At 43.1% G+C, this 25,197-nt stretch overlaps 2 protein-coding genes and 1 non-coding gene across 3 annotated transcripts in view; all 3 read left to right on the top strand.

The window, feature by feature from the left end:
- LOC111162285 (eukaryotic elongation factor 2 kinase) overlaps positions 1 to 1,585 on the top strand; it is a 60,602-nt gene extending 59,017 nt beyond the window's left edge. Inside the window, exon 18 of the mRNA XM_022526585.1 lies at positions 764 to 1,585. Within this exon, the coding sequence (XP_022382293.1) occupies positions 764 to 873 (110 nt within the window). The 3' untranslated portion in view covers positions 874 to 1,585. The remainder of the gene's footprint in view (positions 1 to 763) is intronic.
- A 13,431-nt stretch (positions 1,586 to 15,016) lies between these two features.
- Positions 15,017 to 15,098, top strand: TRNAL-AAG. Its single transcript has one exon. It is a non-coding gene; the product is annotated as a tRNA-Leu (tRNA).
- A 226-nt stretch (positions 15,099 to 15,324) lies between these two features.
- Positions 15,325 to 25,197, top strand: part of LOC111162223 (RNA polymerase III subunit E) — a 37,922-nt gene continuing 28,049 nt past the window's right edge. Inside the window, exon 1 of the mRNA XM_022526470.1 lies at positions 15,325 to 15,418. The gene's annotated coding sequence lies outside the window, so the exon portion shown is untranslated. The remainder of the gene's footprint in view (positions 15,419 to 25,197) is intronic.

Below are 25,197 nucleotides of genomic sequence, written 5' to 3'. Positions count from 1 at the left end.
TCATTCCTTTTTATTACCAAATGATATCCCAGCATACAGATACAGCGTGTTTTCTTTATCCACACATCTGTTGATCTGCACGTTATATATATATATATACATCTTTTTCTGTTACATAATAAACATACTGACCTCCTGATTCCATAGGACAAGCCTAAATTTAAAAGTTTGAAAGTTTAAAAAAAAAAACTAAGCAAATAATAATAATGCAATTATTATAATGCAATTCTATAATCTATAATGCAATTCTATAATCCTTATGTGAAATTTCTAAATCCAGAAAAACTCAGAAAACCAGGTGTTTTTATATATGTTGCACAAATTTTCTTGGAAGTAAAACCTCTCCAGAACTGACACGAGGCTGTTCATAATCTTTATTTCTTCTACTTTATTTCTTCCCCTTCCATGCATTCCTCCCAATTAGTCTTGTCAGAATCCCCAGCCTGATTCTCATTGGCTCAAATGGAACCCCCCCCCCCCCCCCCCATACCAATCACTGAGCTCATGGAGATGGCTTATTCTGATTGGCTGCACTTAAGTCTGGGTGTCTGATTGGCTATGCGGAAGTCTGTAAGGCCTGGTGGGAGTCGGAAGGGTGCTCTGATTGGCCAGGCCTGAATCACGTGTCCACGCAGGGTCTGTAAGCCGTAAAGGGATGAGGAGTAGTTGAGGATGGCAGTTCCCAGGGAGGGGTCGGGGACGGGGGAACTGGCGAAAACAACAGGCGGTTCACCTCTTTGTGCCCCACTTTGCTCTTCTTCAGGCGACTTGTACACGCAGGCAGCCGAGGCAGCAATGGAAGCCATGAAGGGCCGGCTGGCCAACCAGTACTACCAGAAGGCGGAGGAGGCCTGGGCGCAGATGGAGGAGTAGCTTGCCAGGAAAATCCCGGCTGGCCAGTCCCAAGCAGAAGCGCTAAGACAGGAGGAAAAAAAGACTTACTGCCTTGCTTAGGGGGTGTTTGGAGGGGAGGGGCAAGTATTTTTAGTGTGTTGTAAATCAACTTTTGTATTTCGTTGTCTGACTCTTGAAAATGTCTTTGCTATTAGCGAAGACACTGCAGTTGCCCCTTAGGGCAGCATCTTGGGGAGCGGGGATTGAAAAAGCCCCCCAATTTTTATTTTTATTATTATTATTTTTTTCATGAGATATAAGAATGTGCTTTTCTGCCATGGGTTAAAAATGGGGCTTTGGGCTTTGCTCGCCAGCTTTTTCAGGCTGAACTGAAATGAAATATGGGGCCCACAGAACTTGTTTCCTGAGCTGTGATGGGGAAGGTAGAGCTGCACTGTAGCTTTCCGTGGCGTGTGGATTATGTCTTAGTGCAGAGCCCTATCTCTCAGAGCACTTGGGAGCACGCATGGCATCCTTCTGCAGATATGCGATTGCACAGTACCCAGGCCCCCTTCCGCTCTTGGCAAAGGCCTACACACTGTTCACTAATCTCTGCTCTTGACAAAGGCCTACACACTGACCGTTCACTAATCTCATTTAATTTTCTTCCTAAATGCAACTGATTTTCTGGAATACAGCCAAATTCCATCTTTCAGCATGCTTTTTACAGTGGGCTTTATAAAGCAGGTTTGATTTTTTTTTTTTTTTTTTTTTTTTTGTATGCACACATTTACTACCTCTAACTTCTCCAGCTAGTGTAGAAGTGGGTGCACCTCAAATCTTTAACGTGTGAGGACAGCTGTTTGGAATTGGAGCCTTTCCTCCAAGCAGACATACATAACTTCACATCTCAGTGGCAGCATCCACAGTGTTTAACCCAAGTATCTCTGTACAGTGTTCTCTGTGGTTCCTTAGCATCTGACATTCTGACGTTCCTATGTAGGCTCTGTTCCCCAGCCCCTGTCCTTGCCATTTTCTGCTTGAAGCTGTGCTGATTTTCTTGCAAATTGCAGCAGGATGATTTCAGCAGCAGCCCCTTGAGATTTGTCTAAAATGTTTTGAGGATGAGAGGGTAAGAACTATAAACACTCATTAGTTCCAGTAGTTTCCCCAGGGCCAGGCGGTGGCTCTGTATTTAATGAGCTTTCCCTTGAAAAGGAGTAAGATTTAATATCAGTATGATTTCAGCGGGTGCATCAAGGCAAAGTGAACACACTGCTTTGATCAAGCCCCAATGCTGAAGCAGCCTCTCTTTCTGTGTTTAAAAATCAAAACAGGGGCGCCTGGGTGGCTCAGTGGGTTAAAGCCTCTGCCTTCGGCTCAGGTCATGATCCCAGAGTCCTGGGATCGAGCCCCACATCGGGCTCTCTGCTCTGCGGGAGCCTGCTTTCTCCTCTCTCTCTCTGCCTGCCTCTCTGCCTACTTGTGATCTTGGTCTGTCAAATAAATAAATAAAATCTTAAAAAAAAAAAATCAAAACCAAACAAAAGGAAAGCAGGACATGGAGTACAAACTGTTCTTATCTGTCGGTTAAAACAGCTCTTTCAACACATTACTGTTAAGTGTTGTGGAGTCGTGAACCTGTGCCAGCATTTGAACCTTTAGTTCCAAAGTTCAGAGTGTGCACTAGGGGAAAAAAAAATCAAGCAGGCTCAGAATTACCCTTGAAAAAAATCCCTTAGAACGTCTGTAAATTACAGGTTCCCTCATTTTTTGTGTATGGATTCACCACAACCAGCTTCCTTTCTAAGTGGGGACTGATCACCCCTTTTTCATTTGCACCCCATCAAGGGGGTTGGCTTATGTTAGGTTTTTCGTTTATGTGTTTTAAACCAGTGCATACAGTTAAATTGCATACGGTAAATGTAAGTGAGAAGCGGCTTGATTGTGACTTCTTACCTTCTGTAAAGGGCCAGGTAGTAAATATCGTAGGCTTTGTGGGTCCTAGGTCTCTGTCGTAACTACTCAGCCCTGCTGTCGTAGTGAAGAAACACCCAGGAACAGTATGTAAATGAATGAGCTTGGCTGATGTTCGAGTAAAACTTTTCTTACCAAAACAGCCTGCCTAGGCAGTGGTTTGCCCACTCGGCTGTAAGCCTTGACTAGGGGGTTACTGTAGTACACCCAGAAGTCAAAAGTGATACCAGATTTTCAGCTTCCAGTGCTCAAAAACACAGTGCCTTGGCAGAGGAAGCCCTTGGAGATAAATGTGTGAGCAAACAGAGAGCCAGCCCTAGTCACAGCACCTGATCCGTGGCTCTGTGTCTTCCTCCCAGTTAATGATTTGTTGTCCCAACTGGCTTACAGTGTCATTCCTCCAGTTCCAACCTACGCACCTCCACGCCCTTAACTCAGCCAGCTTCTCTTCCAGGAGGCTGGGATGGCCTGGATAGAGAGCTTAGCAAATGCTTATTGAAGACCAGTGAGAGTCAAATGATCTGCGTGATGCCCAGATTGATCTGAGCCAGTAGAAGAGCTTATCCCACCTTCAAAACCTAGTTTTGTGCCTGTTAAAGCTGGTGAGGGCATTCCCCTCCCACCCCCACAGATTCTGGGCATGCAGAAACAAAAGGCAACCCCAGGACATTCCAGCCCAACTGGGAAGACATTAGAGACCATCTTCAAGGGCAAGAACAGGTTCAGGAGATCAGCAAAGTCTGGGATATGTCCTGTATCTTCCATTACAGATGGAGAAACCAAGGTTTTGAAAGATAAATTCTCACAGTGACCCTGCTGGTTAGCAGCTAGCTACAGCTAGGATTTGAAAGCTGCTGTTACTTAGAGGATCCTGGGAATAAAATTTAAAATTAGATTAGAGTGTAATGTCCCTTTCAGGTTTGCTATAGGTTTTTTTGGGTTTTTTTTGTTTTTTTTTTTAAGCAGACTTTATGTTTGTAAGAGGGGAAAAAAAAAATCTCAAACCCCTGGACATCTGAAAACCACCCCCCTCTGCCCTCCCCTGAGGCACTGTGGGGATTCATCATCAAATGCAAACTTGGGGAACCAAGCCAGGTAAAGTACCCTCCTTGCTATCTTAATGACTTCCTTTCATCCCAGAACATTTGTCTGTGGTACTGGACATGCTTTACAAATGGACACATGTTTACAAAGGCATATGCAGCTTGTGTGGGGGAAAGGAGACAAAATACGCATTTTCTCTGCATGGATTTGTGCCTGTTACTCCTATTTCTACTCTCGAGGTAACCATTTAACCTAGACAAGGTGGACCCTGAGTGGGGCCCAGGGGAGTGGCCTGTGTTACAAATTTATTTTTGCATATGTATTCACTTCCATATGGTCTTTTCAAATAAAGTGGTTTCTTTGTTTTCCCTTTCAAATTCAAATGTCTCCTAGTAACAAGGGACCGAGTGGCCGACTGGATGAAGTAGCTGTGGAAGGAGGGGGATGTGGGGAGACAGGCCCCATCTGAAAGGATTAGCTGGGATTCAGCTCCAAGTGATTGTCACCACAGGAAGTGTGTGGGTACCATGTCGCCCCATTTCCCAGTCTTTCAAGAGCTGCTGAAATTGGATGTGTGAATGCAGGTTCTCCTGATTTTTAATATTTCTAATAAATTCTAATTAAAAAAAAATTTTTTTTTGTCTAGATTTGGCCCTATGTGGTCCTTTTGCTTTAAAGTGTGTGAACCTCTTTTTTTCCCCCATTTTTCTCATCCATAAGACAGAAAGGATAATCTTTATATTTCAGAGTTGTCATCCCCCTCAAAGAAGATAATGCACGTTAGAGATGCTCTGTGATCCAGAATTTAAGAAAATCTTGGTCACTGGTATGTTCATTTGGTTTTCAAACTAATGCTTTTTTAGCTTAAAGTAATTTGAACTTAAGCATAGTGCATTGAAGTCACACGCTTAGGTCCATTGGCTCCTGAGGCCCCATTAAAGTGACAGGGAAAGAGATTTTCTTAATGGCAAAAGCCCATGAGGCTGGAAAGCAGAGGGATTATATTTGGATTAGCGCTGAAAACTCCGCTGACCCCAAAGGGTGAGGCATTAGTACCAGGAACCTGGGGAAGGGGAAGTGAAACGGGGCTAAAAATACAGGGTCAGTTGAAATACAAGGTAGCAGACCAGCTCACCTTTGCATGTAGCCTGCTGGCTTCCTGTCCATCACCCTGCAAAACCCTGGGAGGCCAGGCAGAGTAGAGAGTCTGGCTACTTTACAGAAAAGAGGGTTAAGGGGGAAGTTACCATATTGGGTGTAAAGGCTTCACCAGCCGCCTTTCCCCTCTCCGCTGCTGGGCATTGGCAGCCTGCCTTGCCTCTCCTGGCAGAGGGCAGACAACTGGAGAAACCCCTAGGGAGTGTGCAATGACCACTTAAAAAGGTCTTTCCTCCTAATGAACCTAGCTGGAGGTTAGCAACTCAGCGGAAGGACCTCAGCCACCAAACCCCACCTACACCGACAGGAATTCCCACACCTTTTAGAGCCCCATTCTTAAACTTGAAGAGTCAGCCAAAGATCCCTACGTAAGGACAACAGAAGGGAAAAAAAAAAAAAAGACACCAAAAGAAACCATCTTGGAGGAAACAAAATGCAGGACTGTTACCTTAAGAAACAAAAAATCTGGTTAATTTTCTTAGCTAAGATACTGCAGGTGCGGGGCGCCCAGGTGGCGCATTTGGTTAAGCGTCTGACTCTTGGTTTCAGCTCAGGTCATGATCGCAAGGACCTGGGATCGAGCCCCACATCAGACTCTGCGCTCAGTGTGGAGTCCGCTTGAGATTCTCTCTCTCTCTCTTCCTCTCCCTCTGCACCTCCCGCTCATGCTGTCTCTCTCTCTCTCTCTCTCTCTCTCTCTAAAATAAAATCTTTAAAAAAAAAAGATACTGAGGGGCACCTGGCTGGCTCAGTGGGAGGAGCGAGTGACTCTTCATCTCCAGGTTGTGGTTCCCAGCTCCGTGTGGGGTGTAGAAATTACTTAAAAATAAAAAAATTTTTTTGCATCCACAAAAAGAACAGATGCAATTCTAAAAATTCACGCAACAGGGGCGCCTGGGTGGCTTAGTCGATTGAGTGTCTGCCTTTGGCTCAGGTCCTGAGCCTCAGGCTCCCTCCTCAGTGTGGTGTCTGCTTCTCCCTCTTCCTCTCCTCCTGCTCTTTTTCTCAAATAAATAAAATGAAATCTTAAATACACACACACACACACACACACACACACACACACACTCAAATACCAACAGTGCAGAAAATCCTTGCTAAAAAAAAATTCATGCAACAAAAGAGCACTTGTAAATTGAGTATATTCTTAATTAAAGGGTTGGAAAATAATGGAAGAGATCTTCCAGGAATGGGAACAACAATATCAGTGATGGGTTTTTGTTTGTTTGTTTGTTTTAATAATGCTGTTGGAGTCTGGAGCCAAAGGCCAAGAAAGGATCCTTGAGATGTCTTTGGTGCAAAAAGAAAAAAGGTGATTTTATTAAAGCCCAGGGACAGAGCTACTTGCCGCCCCCAGATCGTAAGGAGCAATTGATTATATACTTTGGGGTTGAGGGGGGTAAAAATAAGGGAAGTTACAAAAGGATTTTCATCTACTAAAGAAACAGAGGGTTTCGAGGTCTTGTTATTGTCAACCCAAGGTGGTTTTTCCCTCTAGCAAGACACTAGCATTAAGACAGTTGGGAGCGTCCAAGAGGTTATACTCTGACCTTGTCAGTGGGCTGCAGGTTATAAGGGCATTTAATTTTATCTACACTTCCTTCTGTCTTTGTTTTCCACATAGTCAACCAAAAACCCCAAAAAGATGAAAAATGTGAGAGAAAATTCTAGAAGTCAGAGGAACAGGCTAACTGAGCTGTACATTGTTCTACAATAAAACACTTAAAATGTTACCACTTTTGCTTTGTGGAGAAATTAGCTAAGAACAGCCCAAGGTTATTTTTGTGTGGTTTTGGAAGGTTATTTTTGTGTAGTTTGGGGGGGGGGTTTTGTTTTAGGATTTTATCAGTAAGTAACCTCTATACCCAACACATGGCTTGAACTCACAACCCCAAAACCAGCAGTCACGTGCTCTTCCAGCTGAGCCAGCCAGCTGACACCCCCAACCATGTGTGGGTGTTTTTTTTTTTTTAAAGATTTTATTTATTTATTCGACAGAGAGAAAGGGATCACAAGTAGACCAGCAGGCGGAGAGAGGGAGGGGGAAGCAGCCTCCCCGCTGAGCAGAGAGCCCGACACAGGGCTCGATCCCAGGACCCTGAGATCATGACCTGAGCGGAAGGCAGAGGCTTAACCCACTGAGCCACCCAGGCACCCCTATGTGTGGCTTTTTTAAAGATCTTTAACTTGGCCATTTAAAATTTGGGGCCAGAGTTCTAAGATCGTATTTTCATAGGTAAGATTTTCATACAGGCTTCTAATAGAAATTAAATTTGCATGTAGATATAGTTGTCATTTTTACTAAATTATATTTGCCATGTGTTGATTAAAATTTAAAGAAGTGAACTCAGTCCTACCAGAATACGAATCATTTAGCAGTAAGCAAATAACTTTCACTGTAATACAGTGAGGGTTCCAGAAAGGTTCAGTTTATTTCCTTCTACCTTGACATACATACAAGTATTTCAGGTCACCAAAAGGAACTCCTAAGTCTGGTTAGGACTGGGTCTGGTATTTTCCTTTCATGAGCCGTTTGAAACATCCACTTGTTTTTTTCCTACACATTTCTTCTTTCTGACTTAATGCACATTTTCAGTTTTCCCAATTACAAACTAAATTCTAGAGAGTTAGAGCTCTTAATATTTTTTTTTAAAGATCTTATTTATTTATCAGAGAGAGAGAGAGAGAAAATATGGACAAGCAGGCAGAGGCAGAGAGAGAAGCAGGCTCCCTGCTGAGCAGGTAGCCTGATGCGGGACTCAATCCCAAGATGCTGGGATCATGACCTGAGCTGAAGGCAGCAGCTTTACTAACTGAGCCACCCAGGCGTCTCTGGAGCTCTTGTATTAAGTAGTATCTACTGGGGGAAAAAAACAAGTGTCATAGTTTTAACTAAAACAAAAGAAAAAAATTTTTAAGTCTAAGAGCCTAATTCAGGAGTTTGACACAATAGAGGGGATAGAGAATCTTTTAAAAAATTTTTTCAAGACTATTTCTCAGAACTGAAGGACGTGTGTTTTCCAGAATAACGAGGCCTATGACTACCTAACACACTGTATAAAATAAGACCTATGCCAAGATTCATCTTCATGAAATTTCAGAACACTGAGGACAAAGGATCCTGGAAGCTTCCAGAGGGAAAGAACCAGTTTCATACAAAGGATCAAGAATCAGAATGACCTCAGATATCATCTCAACAGGAACATTGGAAGTTGGAAAATGATGCCTTCTAAATTCTGGGGGAAATGCTCTTAACATACACTCATATGCCCAAATTATTAATCAAGTACAAGGATAGAATAAAGACATTTTCAGATCTGTAAGTTCTCAAAAAAAATTAGCCTTTCAGGTACTCTTTCCAGAAGTCACTGGAAGATTTGCTCTATCAAAGGAAGGCTAGCGTGTGTGGGAATAACAAGAAATGCACGGGATCCAGCACCAGACTGGGGTGAAATCAGATCCCCAAGGGTGAAGAATGATCTCAACATGGTTTTGCCGGAAACTTAGAGTTTATAGTCCTGTGGGGGCGCCAGCTGGCTGAGTTGGTAAGGCATGCAACTCTTGATCTCAGGGTCCTGAATTTAAGTCCTACGTTGGGGGTAGGGTAGAGTTTACTTTAAAAAAGAAAAAGAGGGGTGCCTGGCTGTTTCAGTGGGTTAAAGCCTCTGCCTTTGGCTCAGGTCCTGATCCCAGGGTCCTGGGATCATCCTGGGATCAAGCCCTGCATCCGGGACTCTCTGCTCAGCAGGGAGCCTGCCCGCTTCTCTGCCTACTTGTGATCTCTCTCTGTCAAATAAATAAATAAAATCTTAAAAAAAGAAAAAGAAAAAGAAAAAAAGTTTATGGCTTGATAAGGGGCTATGGAAGAAATGTCTTCAAGAAACTGAAGCAATAAATATTTCATGTCTGCGTGGCAAGGAAGGACAGTTTAAAGTTGAGTTAGGTACGAATTATAGAAACTAGACATTTTTTTCCTCAGGCGATTGTTAACTATGAACATTTTCCACAAAAGGCAAAATAATAGTTGAGTGTATAACTAAGCTCGAGCTTAGTGAGTGCTATTTACTAATTTTCCACAGAAATGAAATAACAGCATGACTATTTGGAGGACTGGGGTAGGGAGTGTTTCCCATGGCGGAAGTAGGGATGGTTACAGTTCACTTCTTACTTTCCTTAGTAGGAAGCCAGTCAGGAATATCTAAAACAAACAAACAAACAAAAAACCAAAAAACTAAAGCAATGTAAGCGTGTTATTTAGACATTTGGCAATAAGTATCAGAAGAATCATCTGAGACAAACCATAAGAGACTCTTAATCTCATAAAACAAACTGAGGGTTGCAGGGAAGGGTGGTAGGGAGAGGGTGGCTGGGTTATGGACACTGGGGAGGGTATGTGCTATGGTGAGTGCTGTGAAGTGTGTAAACCTGGCGATTCACAGACCTGTACCCCTGGGGCTAATAATACATTATATGTTAATTTAAAAATTAAAAAAAAAAAGAATCATCTGAGAGCTGAAAGTGGTCACATGGGGCAGATGGGGCAGGCATACTGCTGATTTGGTAACAAGCCTTACAGAATTGATACACATATTACAACTTTGATAAAATTATCAAAGTAAGAATTTAGGGGCACCTGGGTGGCTCAGTCAGTTAAGCATCTGCCTTGAACTCAGCTCATGATCCCAGAGTCTTGGGATGGATCAAGGGCTCTCTGCTCAGTCTCAAATAAATAATTTTTTTTTAATTTTATTTATTTATTTGAAAGAGAGACAGAGTGAGAGATCCTGAGAGGGGAGGTCCGAGGGAGAAGCAGACTCCCCATGGAGCTGGGATCCTGATGTGGGACTTGATCGCAGGACTCTGGGACCATGACCCGAGCTGAAGGCAGTCGCCCAACCAACTGAGCCACCCACGCGCCCCTAAATAATCTTTTTTTTTTAAGTAAGAATTTAAAATAGCCACAATATAGTTATAGTTAACAATACTATAATAGTTAACTATTTAATGATATTAACAATAGTTAATAATATTAAATTAAGTCTGGTAAGTTAAAAATTCATGATAATAACTAATGTATCAAGCATCTATGTTTTATTGAATCTAAGCATCGATTTTAAGACGTACCATTATTTTATGAATCAAGTAAGTAAAAAAAACAAAACAAAACAAAACAAAAAAACTACTGAAAATAAACCACCTGCTATTGATCACAGGATACAGGTCAATTGTAGTGATATTAAAATGTGAAACACAATTCTGAGCGACGAGATACAGTATGTCAGTCACTGGGCTGGGCGCATACAGTTATCTGTAACCTTGCAACAAACGTCAGTATTATCGTGACCTTTTCAAGATGAGAAAGAGGAGGCTTAATGTGGTCCTATGGCAAAACCATTTGCGAAGAACATTCTCATTAGTCAAGAAGGAAAGTTGGAAGGTTCTAAGATCAGATGTCGTCAATGTTCCAACATAAACGGTGACAACTGAGGCCCCATGTTACTCTCATGGGCCTTGTTTACAAAGCTGAGATGCAGAGGAATTGAGGGGGGCCCCCACCAGCAACGGGCCTCACAGCTGGATGTGTGACTCAACATAGGACATCCCACTCGGGGCTGTCAACTTAGATGGATCTTTGAGTGGTCAAGGTGTAGGGTGACCGCATGTCCCAGTTTGCCAGGGAGAGCCCTCGTTCACGCCGGTGCCCTAGTTTTTCTTCCAATTAAGCATTTGTTCCAGAAAAGAAAGAAAAAAAAGTGCTCTGAGCACCGAGCTGAGGGTGTATGCTCTGCATGCAACCGAAGCGTGTGTCCTTTTTGGGAAAGTTCCTTTTTGGGAAGCCCACCGTGATCATATGGTTGCCTTCACTGTAGGTAACTTTTAGCAAAGAAGCGACTTGGGGGGGAAGGAAGCAACTTAGATAATGGCAGGTAAAAGGGAAAGAATCAGGCCTCAGAAAGAGAGGTACAAGGGCAAGTGTGTAGATCCAGGAAGCAGAAGGTGACAGATGGTCTGGAAGTTCGGTTTACCGCCTTACTGAGGGTTATTGAGGGCCAGATTCAGAGTCCGATTCCCAGGCTAAAGCCTCTGATTGGCCTAATTGGGTCTTGTGCCCGCCCCCTTAGCGCTTTTGATTGACAGTTCCTTTTACACCGCCCAGAGAATGTTTCCCAAAGGAAAAATCAGTATTGGAACCAGAAGACAGGGAAAGGGCAAAACAACAGGTTCTCACCCAGACAGAGTATTCCCTTTGGGGAGGAAGTGGAAGAGGGCTCTTAAGTTTAGAAGAGAGTGTTAAACTTTTTGGATGGCTTTGTTGCAAGCCTATGTCAAAATTGTGTTGCAATCTGGATGCCAGTGTGGATCCATCCCCTGGGAGGCTAATTCAAAGATTCACATTAGGAAAAATTTTTTTAAAAATTGCTTTTTAGGGGCGCCTGGGTGGCTCAGTGGGTTAAAGCCTCTGCCTTCAGCTCAGGTCATGATCCCAGGGTCCTGGCATCGAGCCCCGCATCGGGCTCTCTGCTCAGCGGGGAGCCTGCTTCCTCCTCTCTCTCTGCCTGCCTCTCTGCCTACTTGTGATCTCTGTCTGTCAAATAAATAAATAAAAAATCTTAAAAAAAATTGCTTTTTAATACTTTTCCACCTCTATCGAGTAAATCACACAATCTTTAGTGTACAACTTGATGAACTTCTGAACGTTTTCAGCACCCCAGAAAGCTCCCTTGGGCCTTTCCAGGCAATACAGCCCCACCCAGCCAGCCAAACTCAGCACAAGGTGACCACTTTTTTACCTCTATCCTGGTAGACACTCTATAGGACAAGAATGATTAAAAAGATTGACAGATGACCGTCAACAGGGTGAGTAGAAAATTAGCTTCAAAGTACAAATCTCAGTGCCATTATATTTCCTAAGAAGAAGCTTAAGCATTTTATCAGGAATGTTCATTTCTTTCCAAAGAGATTCATGCAGAAAGGTTTGGTCTCGGTCCAGGTTTCAGATAAATTTCCTTTGATGGAAGCAAGGGAGTGAAGAAGGGAGGGGATCCAGGACTGAGTCCCCATAAGCTGAGGGCTTATGATATAGAAGGTGCCAGCCTTCACCTGAAAGTCCCCAGACTGGGGACAAATGAACAGTGTTTGCTCTGTGGTGCTTCCTCCCTCCACCTGCCCCATTAACCAGGGGCAGAGAAGTAGGGACACCAAGGGATGGTGAGGATTTCAGCCCTTCCCTCCGTCTCCCCTGTTTAAAGCTGCTGGGATGCTGTGGGTCCAGGAGTTCTGATACAACATTCTGCTTCTCCTGCTTTTTAGGTTTGCATCTGATTGTCACAGACAGCTGTGTAAGGGGGCTTCGACCCTGCAAGAAACTCCCAAAGGGAGGCCCGGAGCTCTGCCTTTCAGAATCAGCCTGCGTCTGTGCAGGATTCCTGTTAAGTACCCCGTTCAGTATATATTAGTAGGGACAGACCTGAATTGCTCCAGAATCTTCTGTCAGAAATACCTCTAGCTTCATCTGAGACCCTACCATGCAAGTGGAGTTTATTTCTTATGATGGATGGCTACAAGGTAGCACTAGCTTGAGCAGATGAGGGGCATTTATTGTAATGATAAAAGGATGTCTCCACAAATGTGAATCCCACTGGGTCCTAGGAAGGGTCTTGAGATGGGAGCCGGAAAACCTTCAGGATTTCTCTATGACTCTGTTCTTCTGCTTGTATCATTCTTTTCTCCCCCACGCACTGGCCTTCTCTACTTCTCCAATCTATTTCACAAAATATGGCCATCCCAAATCTCCCTTTCTCCCTTGCTCCTGTCAGTCTTAGAGCCTAACACTTTACACTCTAACACTGAAGACAGTAAAATTAACAAATCAGGAAACCACCATGTCTCAGTTCAGACTCTGAAAAGAGGCTCTGATTGGTCTGACCCGAGTGCTGTATCTACCACAGACACCCCTGTCCATGGTGTGGCAGGGATGGGGGCACAGCACCGAGGGGACTGCCAGGGATCTGCTCTCTGGGCAGTGCAGGCAATTCTTAGAAAAGTGAGATTAGTGCTCGCTTTGGCAGCACATATACTAAAATTGGAACGATACAGAGAAGATTAGCATGGCCCCTGCGTAAGGATGATACGCAAATTCGTGAAGCGTTCCATATTAAAAAAAAAAAAAAAAGTGAGATTAGGCAGATATTCCAGCAATTATCCTTTACCAGGAGGATATTTCCTTTTGGAAAACTCGGCACACAACTCACAAAGTCCCTCCTAGTACTAAAACACTGTGACTAGATGAATGCCTCTTTCGATCTTTTTTTTTAAAGATTTATTTGTTTATTTGACAAACAGAAATCACAAGGAGGCAGAGAGGCAGGCAGAGAGAGAGAGGAGGAAGCAGGCTCCCCGCTGAGCAGAGAGCCTGATGCGGGGCCCGATCCCAACCCTGGGATCATGACCTGGGCCGAAGGCAGAGGCTTTAACCCACTGAGCCACCCAGGCGCCCCGCCTTTTTCAATCTTAAGAACTATTCCTCATTTAGCTTTGAATCCCCCACAATGGCTAGTCTGTGTCCTCAATAGATGGCTGCTACTGTATTTCTTAAAAAATTCCTTTAAAAGCAACAAACTCTCCTGATGCAATGAAATCTTTGCATATCAATATTTATGTTAAAAGTAGATGGGGGAAAAACTCAGTTGAGGAGGAATTGAAGATAAGGAGAGATGTGGAATGCCCAAATGTTAGGGTGTGTGCTAGTTAGATATTAACCAGAAACTTGAATATAGCAATATAATATAAACAACTAAAATGTCCATATTCGCATCAAGGAATAAAATCTCTATGCATTGGTAATAGACCTCATAATGTTGGAGTAGAGGAACATGTTTCAGAATGATCTTGGCACAATAATATTTACGAAAATGGAAAACATACAGAAGACCATTCTATATATTGTTCATGAGAATATATGTATAAATACACAAATATCTGTATCTATAGGTATAAATATATATAGATATGAAGGGATAAAAAATGGATTGCATACACATCAAGTCATAATAATAGTCATAGCCAAGGGAGGATGTTTGGGAAGGAGGATTTATTTTTAATTTGTAATGGTCTAGTATATTTTTATTTAAAAAAATGTTTAATGCTCTAGTAGATTTTTAAATGGATTTTTAAAAGGACAGCATATTCATATTGTTTACTGAATAACTTTTAATGAAAAGTATGTACATAGGAAAAGAATTGGAAGTGAAATGCTACAATATTAGGTGGTGAGAATGTGGGTGATTATTTTTTCTTTGTACTTTTTCTATATTTTTAAATATCTATTTCCATTAACATGGATAGATATTTTAAAAGTATATTTGGGTGAAAAAACAGTTCAGATTAAGAGTAATAGTATGATAATATTTATGTAAAAACCCATACACAATAAAAACAAAACATCAATTCTCTATGGGTATCTATGTATGCATATGAATATATCCAAAAAAACCCACATAAATTCACAGCAGAAAGTCCAGAAAGATAGATACTAAGCTGGTTACCTCTGTGGATGGGACTTAGGGTCAAAGATAAAAGAGCATTGTAACTTATCTGCAAAGTGTGAATATTTTGCAATAATAATTCACTTACTATTTGAATAACTAAAAATTAAAACTCATAGTGTTTCAGAGTAAACTGCTTACACCAGCTCCCCCGATTTTGTTTTCGTAGCCCCTAGGGAGAATTACTGCTGGAATCCGTCATTTCTACGGAGATACGTGGCTCCTTCTGAGGTCTCCGGGTTAAACAGCCGACCCAGAACACAGATTCTTAAGCTGCTTTTCGCTCTAAAACCTATTTGAAACGAATCTGGGTGTAATTATTGGAGCAAATGTTTTCTTTTAAAATATATGACACATTCAAAATAAGTCCATCAAAATCAGGTAAAGCACTAGAAACGTCAGTGAAATTTGCTCAGTAAAGTATTAAGTAGCTTCCTGGAAGGGCCCTTCACCAGCTGGGTAGCGTGGCCGAGCGGTCTAAGGCGCTGGATTAAGGCTCCAGTCTCTTCGGGGGCGTGGGTTCGAATCCCACCGCTGCCAGGGTATCTCACTTTTGGCTTCTCCGCCTTGGCGGGGTGTCCGTTTTGTTCTTTTGCCGGATCATCAGCGCCCCCTGCTGCCAGACCCGGCCAGCGGCCGGCATGAATGGAGCGGCGAGGAGGCGGGTCTGCGCGCGTCGGGGCGGGGCATTGTGGGTAAAAGGAAGCGTGAGGCCCGGCCCCGCTCCCCCCACGTGTCCGCTGGAGTTTCTCCACCAGCAACATGGCCGCTGCCTAAGAGAAGAGCCGGGCCACCGCCGCCTCTGCAGACCGCGGGTACCTGGGCCGTTGCCGCCGCCCGCGCGCGGCCCCCGCGGAGAGGTGAGTGCCGAGAAGGCAGCGCACGCCGGGTCTGGAGTGGGGCCGCACTCGCGAGGTGGTCCTGGGCTGGGCTGCCGAGTAGGCCGGGAGGCCCGCGCCGCGCGGAGCTCAGGGGCTGGGGGCCTCCCGGGACTCGGGCGGGAGGGATGGGTAGCCCGCTCCCGTAGACCCGGGCCGGCCGCGGGCTCCGACCTCGGCCCGGCCCGGGAGTCGGGGATGTCGCGGCCGAGGCTGCCGGCGGTGACTCAGGGTCCCGCAACCGTGCTCCGCCCGGCCCAGGCGGGCCTCCTGCGAGAGTACCTGTCCGAAGGCAGCCGGTGTCCCGCCAGCGCGGCGGCTAGTGGCGATGGCAGCGTGGTGGGCGTGAGAGGGGGCCTGACCACCTGCGAGGGAGGCGAAACCCATTGGACAGTGTGGCCCGGGGCTGGCAGCCCGCCCCGCCGGACAGGGCGGGGGGGGTACCCAAGCGTGCCCCGGCCCCCTCCTTGCCCTGAGCCAGAGCAGCCTCCGCCAGGCCAGGCCCGACATTCTTCATTCACCTATTCAGGCCACCATTCAGCGTTCATTGAGAGCCAGCACGGTGCCGCGGGTACGGCCCTGACCGTGGGGTTGGAGGAGGTGTCTGTCAGTAAGCACGTCAAGTCAACCCGTACATAAACAAGGTCGTTCAGTTATGTCAGCTTTAGAATCGGAGGGCGACGAGGAGATCTTAACAGTCGCCAGCGTTTCTTCATCTGTGAAATGGGGATAATAAAATTAGCTGCCTCGTAGGGTTGTGGTGACGGCTAAATAGGGTGAGACGCCAGGAGCCCCAGCTCGCTGGGTTTGATTTGTGGCCGCGTTGTGCTCTCCGACATTGGAAAAAAAACATGTTGCCAAGTAATAACAAAGCTCTCCGCAGGTTACATTTATTACCTTAGTTAATCCTCACCGCAGCCCTTGGGAGGTTGGTACTTTGAATATCCCCATTTTAGGGATGAAAATAGTGAGACTTCTCAAGTCGAGACAATTCTCAGCGGGCCACGGATTGGAAGTAGTTGAGGTGGGATTTGAACCGGTGGCGTTTCATTCTGAGAATCCAGGCTCTTACCCACTATCCCATCCTGCCTTTTATTGAAGAGGTGTGCAGCATAGTGGTTAAGAATAGGGATGGTTGACATCAGCCAGACCTGGGCTTCCTCTCTGGCTCTGCTATTCTCCAGCACAGTGACCTTGGGCAAAATTACCTACTCTCTAAATCTGAGTTTGTTTCTTAACTGGGAAGGATGAGTCTTGACTTAGAGGACAATTGAGAAGATGAGAACAATTGTGAAGTCCTTGGAGAAGGGTCTGATGCTAGTTAAGGGTTAATGAGTACTTTTTCTCCAGACTAACGCATTAACACAGGTGGAAGCTGAGGTGACCCAGAGGGGGGAGTTGTCTTGCCAGAGACACACAGAGGCATTTAGAATCCAGGCCTTGAGACTGTTTGTCCTTGGGGCCCTTTCCTCTTAACTGCATTGTACTTAGTCTTCTCCGTCTAGTAGCTAGAGAGACTTTGGAGATGCCTCTGCATTTCTGATTGTCTGACAGGTTAGATTCCCAGGTGCACCGGGATGCACCCAGGTGTGGCACTGTGGTATTTCCTTTGCTGTGAACCCCTCCTTCCCTCCACCTGGTGTCCTTGTCTCCTTTCCCTTTGTTGGTAGCTCCTTCCTGGGGGAAATTTCATGTGCTGAAGGGCACAGCCACTGCCACAGAGTACCATGATGGCCACAGGACCCCCTGGTTGGTCACAGGTGGTCACTTCAGTTGGAGAAGCTTGGTTTGTGGCTGGGAGGTCTGCTTCTGCCTGGGTCACAGCCCCTGTCTGTCTGCAAATGTCCATGAGACTCAAGCCACGAGTCCACCAGTGTCTGGATGGGGCTGATGAAGGGTCTGTAACCGCCTGATTTCACGCGTTCATTTATTTCATTTATTTGTTCTTTTTTTTTTTTTTTTTTTTTTTTTTTTTTTTAGATTTTATTTATTTATTTGACAGAGAGAGATCACAAATAGAGAGGCAGGCAGAGAGAGAGGGGGAAGCAGGCTCTCTGCTGAGCAGAGAGAACCCGATGCGGGGCTCGATCCCAAGACCCTGAGACCATGACCTGAGCCAAAGGCAGAGGCTTTAACCCACTGAGCCACCCAGGTGCCCCTCATTTATTTGTTCTTTGTACTGTATTGAGCGTCCACTTCATGCCAGGCACTGTTCTTGGTATTGGGAGAACAGCATGGATTTTAAAAAGAGATAATAATCCTTGTAACAACTTGATGAAGTAAGTATGATTATCTCTACTTTACGGTTGAGGTAACTGCCAGGCCCCGTGGAGCTTACATTCCAGTGTGGGAGGCAGGCCGCACAAACGCAAGCAGACTAGACAGTTGCAGACGGTGAGAACCGTGAAGGAAAGAAAACAGGGAGAGGTGGTCGTGACTATGAGCTGGTTGGGAGGGGCTCTTTCAGGTGGGCGGCCAGGGAACTTCCCTCCTGGAGGGGGTGGGAGGGGAATATCTAATGAAAAGCAGCCCGCTTTGAAATGACCTGGGAAAAGCAGATGTCATGCAAAGGTCTTGAGACAGACTGGGGACTCACCTTTTGGACCCAGCAGATGGCCACCTGGCCATGTAGATGGTGAGGGAAAGGCAGGGGCAAGATCACGTAAGGTCTTGAGGCCATGGAATGGAGTTTGGATTTTATTCTATGTGGCAGGTGAAGGGTTTTGAGCAGGAGAATGACGTGATTTACTCTTTTGCAAGGACAGCTGTGGCTGTTTCTGGGAGGACTGGAGGTAGAAAAGAGGAAGCTCAGGGAGACTTGTTGGAGCAGTACTTTTCAGTCACGGATCAAGGTTTATTAGTGAGTGGTGCCTGGCTGGCTCAGTTGGTAGAGCACGGCGGGGTGTTGAGTTCAAGCCCCACGTTCGGCATAGAGATTACTTAAAATTTTTTTTATTAGTGGGATGTGAAACCACCTTGGAGGATTGTAACCAGTATGTTTAATTTCAAAGAATGAGGGCAGAAAACCTCACTGCATCACATCTAACAGGGGCACTTACGCTTATGTGAAACCTTGATTTAGTTTTGTAATTGTGTGCATGTTCAGGGTCGCTTATATGCGGTGGATTTTTTTTTCCTCTTTATTTTTTAATTAACATATAATGTATTATTTGCCCCAGCGGTACAGGTCTGTGAATCACTAGGCTTGAACGTTTCACAGCACTCACCATAGCACATACCCTCCCCAGTGTCCATCACCCAACCACCCTATCCCCTCACCCCCCAGCGACCCTCTGTTTTGTGAGATTAAGAGTCTCTTATGGTTTGTCTCCCTCCTGATCCCATCTTGTTTCATTTTTCCCTTACCCCTTAGGACCCCCTGCCCTGCTTTCAAATTCCTCATATCAGAGAGATCATATGATAATTGTCTTTCTCTGATTGACTTATTTCGATTACATAATACCCTCTAGTTCCAACCATGTCCTTGCAAATGGCCACATTTCATTTCTTTTGATGGCTGCTTAGTATTCAGTTGTGTGTGTATTTGTATATATGTATATCACATCTTCTTTGTCCATTCATCTGTTGATGGACATCTAGGTTCTTTCCATAGCTTGACTATTGTGGACGTTGCTGCAATAAACATTTGGGTGCACGTGCCTCTTCAGATCGCTACATTTGTATCTTTAGGGTAAATAATCCAGTAGTGCCATGCTGGGTCATAGGGTAATTCTATTTTCAACTTTTTGAGGAACCTCCATACTGTTTTCCAGAGTGGCTGAACCAGCTTGCCTTCCCACCAGCAGTGTAGGAGGGTTCCTCTTTCTCTGTATCCTTGCCAACATCTGTCATTTCCTCATGTGTTAATTTTAGCCATTCTGACTGGTGTGAGGTGGTATCTCATTGTGGTTTTGATTTGTATTTCCCTGATGCCGAGTGATGTTGATCACTTTTTCATGTGTCTGTTGGCCATCTGGATGTTTCTTTGCAGAAATGTCTGTTCATGTCTTCTGCCCAATTCTTGATTGGATTATTTGTTCTTTGGGTGTTGAGTTTGATAAGTTCTTTATAGATTTTGGATACTAGCCCTTTATCTGATATGTCATTTGCAAATATCTTTTCACATTCTGTCAGTTGTCTTTTGGTTTTGTTGACTGTTTGCTGTGCAAAAGCTTTTTATTTTTTTTAATTTTTTAAATTTATTTTTATTATTTTTTTAAAGCTTTTGATCTTGATGAAGTCCCAATAGTTCATTTTTGCCCTTGTTTCCCTTGCTTTTCGCAATGTTTCTAGGAAGAAGTTGCTGGGGCTGAAGTCAAAGAGGTTCCTGCTTGTGTTCTTCTCAAGGATTTTGATGGATTCCTGTCTCACATTGAGGTCTTTCATCCATTTTGAGTCTGTTTTTGTATGTGGTGTAAGGAAATGGTCCAGTTTCATTCTTCTGCATGTGGCTGTCCAATTTTCCCAACACCATTTGTTGAAGAGGCTGTCTTTTTTCCATGGGACATTCTTTCCTGTTTTGTTGAAGATTAGTTAACCATAGAGTTGAGGGTCCATTTTCTGGGCTCTCTATTCTGTTCCATTGGTCTATGTGTCTGTTTTTGTGCCAGTACCATACTGTCTTGATGATGACAGCTTTGTAATAGAGCTTGAAGTCTGGAATTATGATGCCACCAACTTTGGCTTTCTTTTTCAACATTCCTCTGGCTATTCAGAGTCTTTTCTCATTCCATATATATTTTAGGATTATTTGTTCCATTTCTTTGAAAAAAAATGGATGGTATTTTGGTAGGGATCTCGCTAAATGTGTAGATTGCTTTAGGTAGCATAGACATTTTCACAATATTTGTTCTTCCAATCCATGAGTATGGAACATTTTTCCATTTCTTTGTGTCTTCCTCAATTTCTTTCATGAGTACTTTATAGTTTTCTGAGTACAGTTTCTTTGCCTCTTTGGTTAGGTTTATTCCTAGGTATCTTACTGTTTTGGGTGCAATTGTAAATGAGATCGACTCCTTTTTTTCTCTTCTGTCTTGCTGTTGGTATACAGAAATGCAACTGATTTCTGTGCATTGATTTTTATATCCTGACACTTTATTGAATTCCTGTATGAGTTCTTGCAGTTTTGGAGTGGAGTCTTTCGGGTTTTCCACATAAAGTATCATATCATCGACAAAGAGTGAGAGTTTGACTTCTTTGCCGATTCGGATGCCTTTTATTTGTTTTTGTTGTCTGATTGCTGAGGCTAGGACTTCTAGTACTATGTTGAATAGCAGTGGTGATAGTGGACATCCCTGCCGTGTTCCTGACCTTAGGGGAAAAGCTCTCAGTTTATCCCCATTGACAATGATACTCGATGTAGGTTTTTCATAGATGGCTTTAATGATAGTGAGGTATGAACCTTCTATGTCTATACTATGAAGAGTTTTGATCAAGAAGAATGCTGTACTTTGTCAAATGCTTTTTCAGCGTCTGTTGTGAGTATCATATGGTTCTTGTTCTTTCTTTTATTAATGTATTCTATCACATTGATTTGTGGATGTTGAACCAGCCTTGCGGCCCAGGAATAAATCCCACTTGGTCATGGCGAATAATCCTTTTAATGTACCGTTGGAGCCTATTGGCTAGTATTTTGGTGAGAATTTTTGCATCTGTGTCCATCAAGGATATTGGTCTGTAATTCTTTTTGATGGGGTCTTTGTCTGGTTTTGGGATCAAGGTAATGCCTCATAAAATGAGTTTGGAAGTTTTCCTTCCATTTCTGTTTTTTGGAACGGTTTCAGGAGAATAGATATTAATTCTTTAAACATTTGGTAGAATGCCCCTGGGAAGCCATCTAGCCCTGGGCTCTTGTTTTTTGTGAGGTTTTTAAAGACTGCTTCAATCTCCTTACTGGTTATGGGTCTGTTCAGGTTTTCTATTTCTTCCTGGTTCAGTTCTGGTAGTTTATAGTCTCTAGGAATGCATCCATTTCTTCCAGATTGTCAAATTTGCTGGTGTATAGTTGCTCATAATATGTTTTTATAATTGTTTGTATTTCTTTGGTGTTGGTTGTGATCTCTTCTCTTTCATTCATGATTTTATAATTTGGGTCCTTCCTCTTTTCTCTTCTTTCTTTTTTTTAAAGATTTTATTTATTTATTTATTTGACACAGAGAGAGAGAGAGAGAGAGATCACAAGGAGGCAGAGAGGCAGGCAGAGAGAGGAAGGGAAGCAGGCTCCCTGCAGAGCAGAGAGGCTGATGTGGGGCTTGATCCCAGGACTCTGGGATCATGACCTGAGCCGAAGGCAGATGCTTTAACCCACTGAGCCACCCAGGCGTCCCTTCTCTTTTCTTTTTGATAAGTCTGGCCAGGGGTTTATCAATCTTATTAATCCTTTCAAAGAACCAGCCCCTGTTTCCTTGATCTTTTCTACTGTTCTTTTGGTTTTTATTTCATTGCTTTCTGCTCTGATCTTTATTATTTCTCTTCTCCTGCTTGGTTTAGGCTTTCATTGCTATTCTTTCTCCAACTCCTTTAGGTTTGGGGTTAGGTTGTGTACTTGAGACCTTTCTTGTTTCTTGAGAAAGGCTTATATTGGTATATACTTTCCTCTCAGGACTGCCTTTACGGTGTCCCAAAGATTTTGAACAGTTGTGTTTTCATTTTCATTTGTTTCCATGAATTTTTAAAAATTTTAATATCCTGGTGGACCATTCATTCCTTAGCAGGATGCTCTTCAGCCTGCATGTATTAAGTTCTTTCCAAATTTCCTCTTGTGATTGAGTTCTAGCTTCAGAGCGTTGTGGTCTGAAAATATGCAGGGAATGATCCCAGTCTTTTGGTACCGGTTGAGACCTGATTTGTGACCCAGGATATAATCTATTCTGGAGAATGTTCCATGTACATTAGAGAAGAATGTGTATTCTGTTTTGGGATGGAATGTTCTAAATATATCTGTGATGTCCATCTGGTCCAGTGTGTCATTTAAAGCCTTTATTTCCTTGTTGATCTTTTGCTAGATGATCTGTCCATTTCAGTAAGGGGGATGTTAAAATCCGCTAATATTATTGTATTACTGTCGATGTGGTTCTTTGATTTTGTTATTAATTGGTTTATATAATTGGCTGCTCCCATGTTAGGGACATAGATATTTAAAATGGTTAGATTTTTTTGTTGGGCAGACCCTTTAAGTATGATATAGTGTCCTTCCTCATCTCTTATTATAGTTTTTGGCTTAAAATCTAATTTATCTAATATAAGGATTGCCACCCCAGCTTTCTTTTGATGTCCATTAGCATGGTAAATTGTTTTCCACCCTCTCACTTTAAATCTGCAGGTGTCTTTGGGTCTAAAATGAGTTTCTTGTAGACAGCATATTGATGGGTCTGTTTTTTTGTTTTGTTTTGTTTTGTTTTTCCATTCTGATACCTTGTGTCTTTTGGTTGGGGCATTTAGCCCTTTTACATTTAGGGTAACTATTGAAAGATATGAATTTAGTGCCCATTGTATTGCCTGTAAGGTGATTGTTACTGTATATTGTGTCTGTTCCTTTCTGGTCTGTTACTTTTAGGCTCTCTCTTTGCTTAGAGGACCCCTTTCAGTATTTCCAGTAGGGCTAGTTTGGTGTTTGCAAATTCTTTTAGTTTTTGTTTGTCCTGGATGCTTTTTCTCTCTCCTATTTTCAGTGACAGCCTAGCTGGATATAGTATTCTTGGCTGCATATTTTTCTCGTTTAGTGCTCTGAATATATCATGCCAGCTCTTTCTGGCCTGCCAGGTCTCTGTGGATAAGTCTGCTGTCAATCTAATATTTCTACCATTGTATGTTACAGTCCTCTTGTCCTGAGCTGCTTTCAGGATTTTCTCTTTGTCACTGAGACTTGTAAGTTTTACTATTTGATGACAGATTGTGGACCTATTTTTATTGGTTTTGAGGGGGCTTTCTCTGTGCTTCCTGGATTTTGATGCTTTTTTCCTTCAGCAGATTAGGGAAATCTCTGCTATAATTTGCTCCAGTATACCTTCTGCCCCCCTCTCTCTTTCTTCTTCTTCTGGGATCCCAATTATTCTAATACTGTTTCGTCTTATGGTATCACTTATCTCTTGAATTCTCCCCTCGTGGTCCATTAGTTGTTTGTCTCTCTTTTGCTCAGCTTCTTTGTTCTCCATCATTTGGTCTTCTATATCACTAATTCTCTCTTCTGCCTCATTTATCCTAGCAGTAAGAGGCTCCATTTTTCATTGCAACTCATTAATAGCTTTTTTAAATTTCAACTCAGTTAGATTTTAGTTCTTTTCTTTCTCCACAAAGGGATTTTATTTCTTCAGAAAGGGATTCTCTAATATCTTCCGTGCCTTTTTTGAGCCCAACTAGCACCTTGATAATCGTCATTCTAAACTCTAGTTCTGACGTATTACTAATATCCGTATTGATTAGGTCCCTAGCTGTTGGTACTGCCTCTTGTTCTTTCTTTTGTGGTGAGTTTTTCTGCCTTGTCATTTTATCCAGGTAAGAATAGATGAATAAGAGAACAAAATACTAAAAGGGTAGCAACGACCCCAGAAAAATATACACTAACCAAATCAGAAGAGACCCGAGACTGGGGGGAGAAGGGAAGGGGTAAAAGAGAAAAAAACTCTCTCTCTCTCTCTCTCTCTCTCTCTCTATATATATATATATATATTAGACTGATGAATAGAACAAAGCCACATGCTTGATTTTGGATGTATTTTGGTTTGTTAGAAGAAACTACCTCCCAAAATTTTAGAGAAAAACATATATATACAAAAATAAGGGTAAACATGATGAAGGGATAGAATATGACTGTAAAGATGAAAATTTAAAAAGATTCTAAAAAAGGAATTGATAAGGTAAGATGTTGGTTGAAAAAAGAGAAAAGAAAAGGAACCAGTGTGATCAGGCTGGAGACTAGAACAAAGCCATGTGCTAGATTTAGGGTATGTTTTGATCTATTAGAAGAAATTGTATCCCAAAATTTAAAGAAAAAAAAAAAAACCCTTTATATGTATATTAAAGATAAGGTTAAAGGGGCACCTGGGTGGCTCAGTGGGTTAAAGCCTCTGCCTTCGGCTCGGGTCATGATCCCAGGGTCATGCGATCGAGCCCCACATCAGGCTTTCTGCTCAGCTGGGAGCCTGCTTCCCCTCTCTCTCTGCCTGCCTCTCTGCCTACTTGTGATCTCTGTGTCAAATGAATAAATAAAATCTTAAAAAAAGGTTAAATACAATTACGGTATAAAATATGACTATAATAATGAGAATTTAAAAATATTTTTAAAAGGTATTTATAAGATAAAATAGCTTAAAATATGTTAAAATAGGAAAGTGGAAAGATTTTTAAAAATAGAATAAAAAATTTTTTTTTAATTTAACTTTTTTTTTTTAAAGATTTTTATTTATTTATTTGACAGAGAGAGGGAGATCACAAGTAGACAGAGAGGCAGGCAGAGAGAGAGAGAGGGGGAAGCAGGCTCCTCGCTAAGCAGCGAGCCTGATGCAGGGCTCGATCCCAGGACCCTGAGATCTTGACGTGGGCTGAAGGCAGAGGCTTAACCCACTGAGCCACCCAGGCGCCCCTTAAATTTAACTTTGAAAGACTAAAGGATCATGGCGAAAAAGCCATGAATTCTATGTGTTGCTTCCCGTAGTGCTGGAGTTTCGCAGTTCTCATTGATCTTGGTCTTGCTGGATTTTTTTTTTTTTTTTTAAGATTTTATTTATTTGACAGTCAAAAAAAAAAGCCGGATGCGGGGCTCG

This window comes from Enhydra lutris, unplaced genomic scaffold, assembly GCF_002288905.1.
Source record: "Enhydra lutris kenyoni isolate GAN:26980312 unplaced genomic scaffold, ASM228890v2 scaffoldscaffold90, whole genome shotgun sequence".
NCBI classification, from domain to species: domain Eukaryota; kingdom Metazoa; phylum Chordata; class Mammalia; order Carnivora; family Mustelidae; genus Enhydra; species Enhydra lutris.
This window is presented reverse-complemented; position numbering and strand designations above follow the sequence as displayed.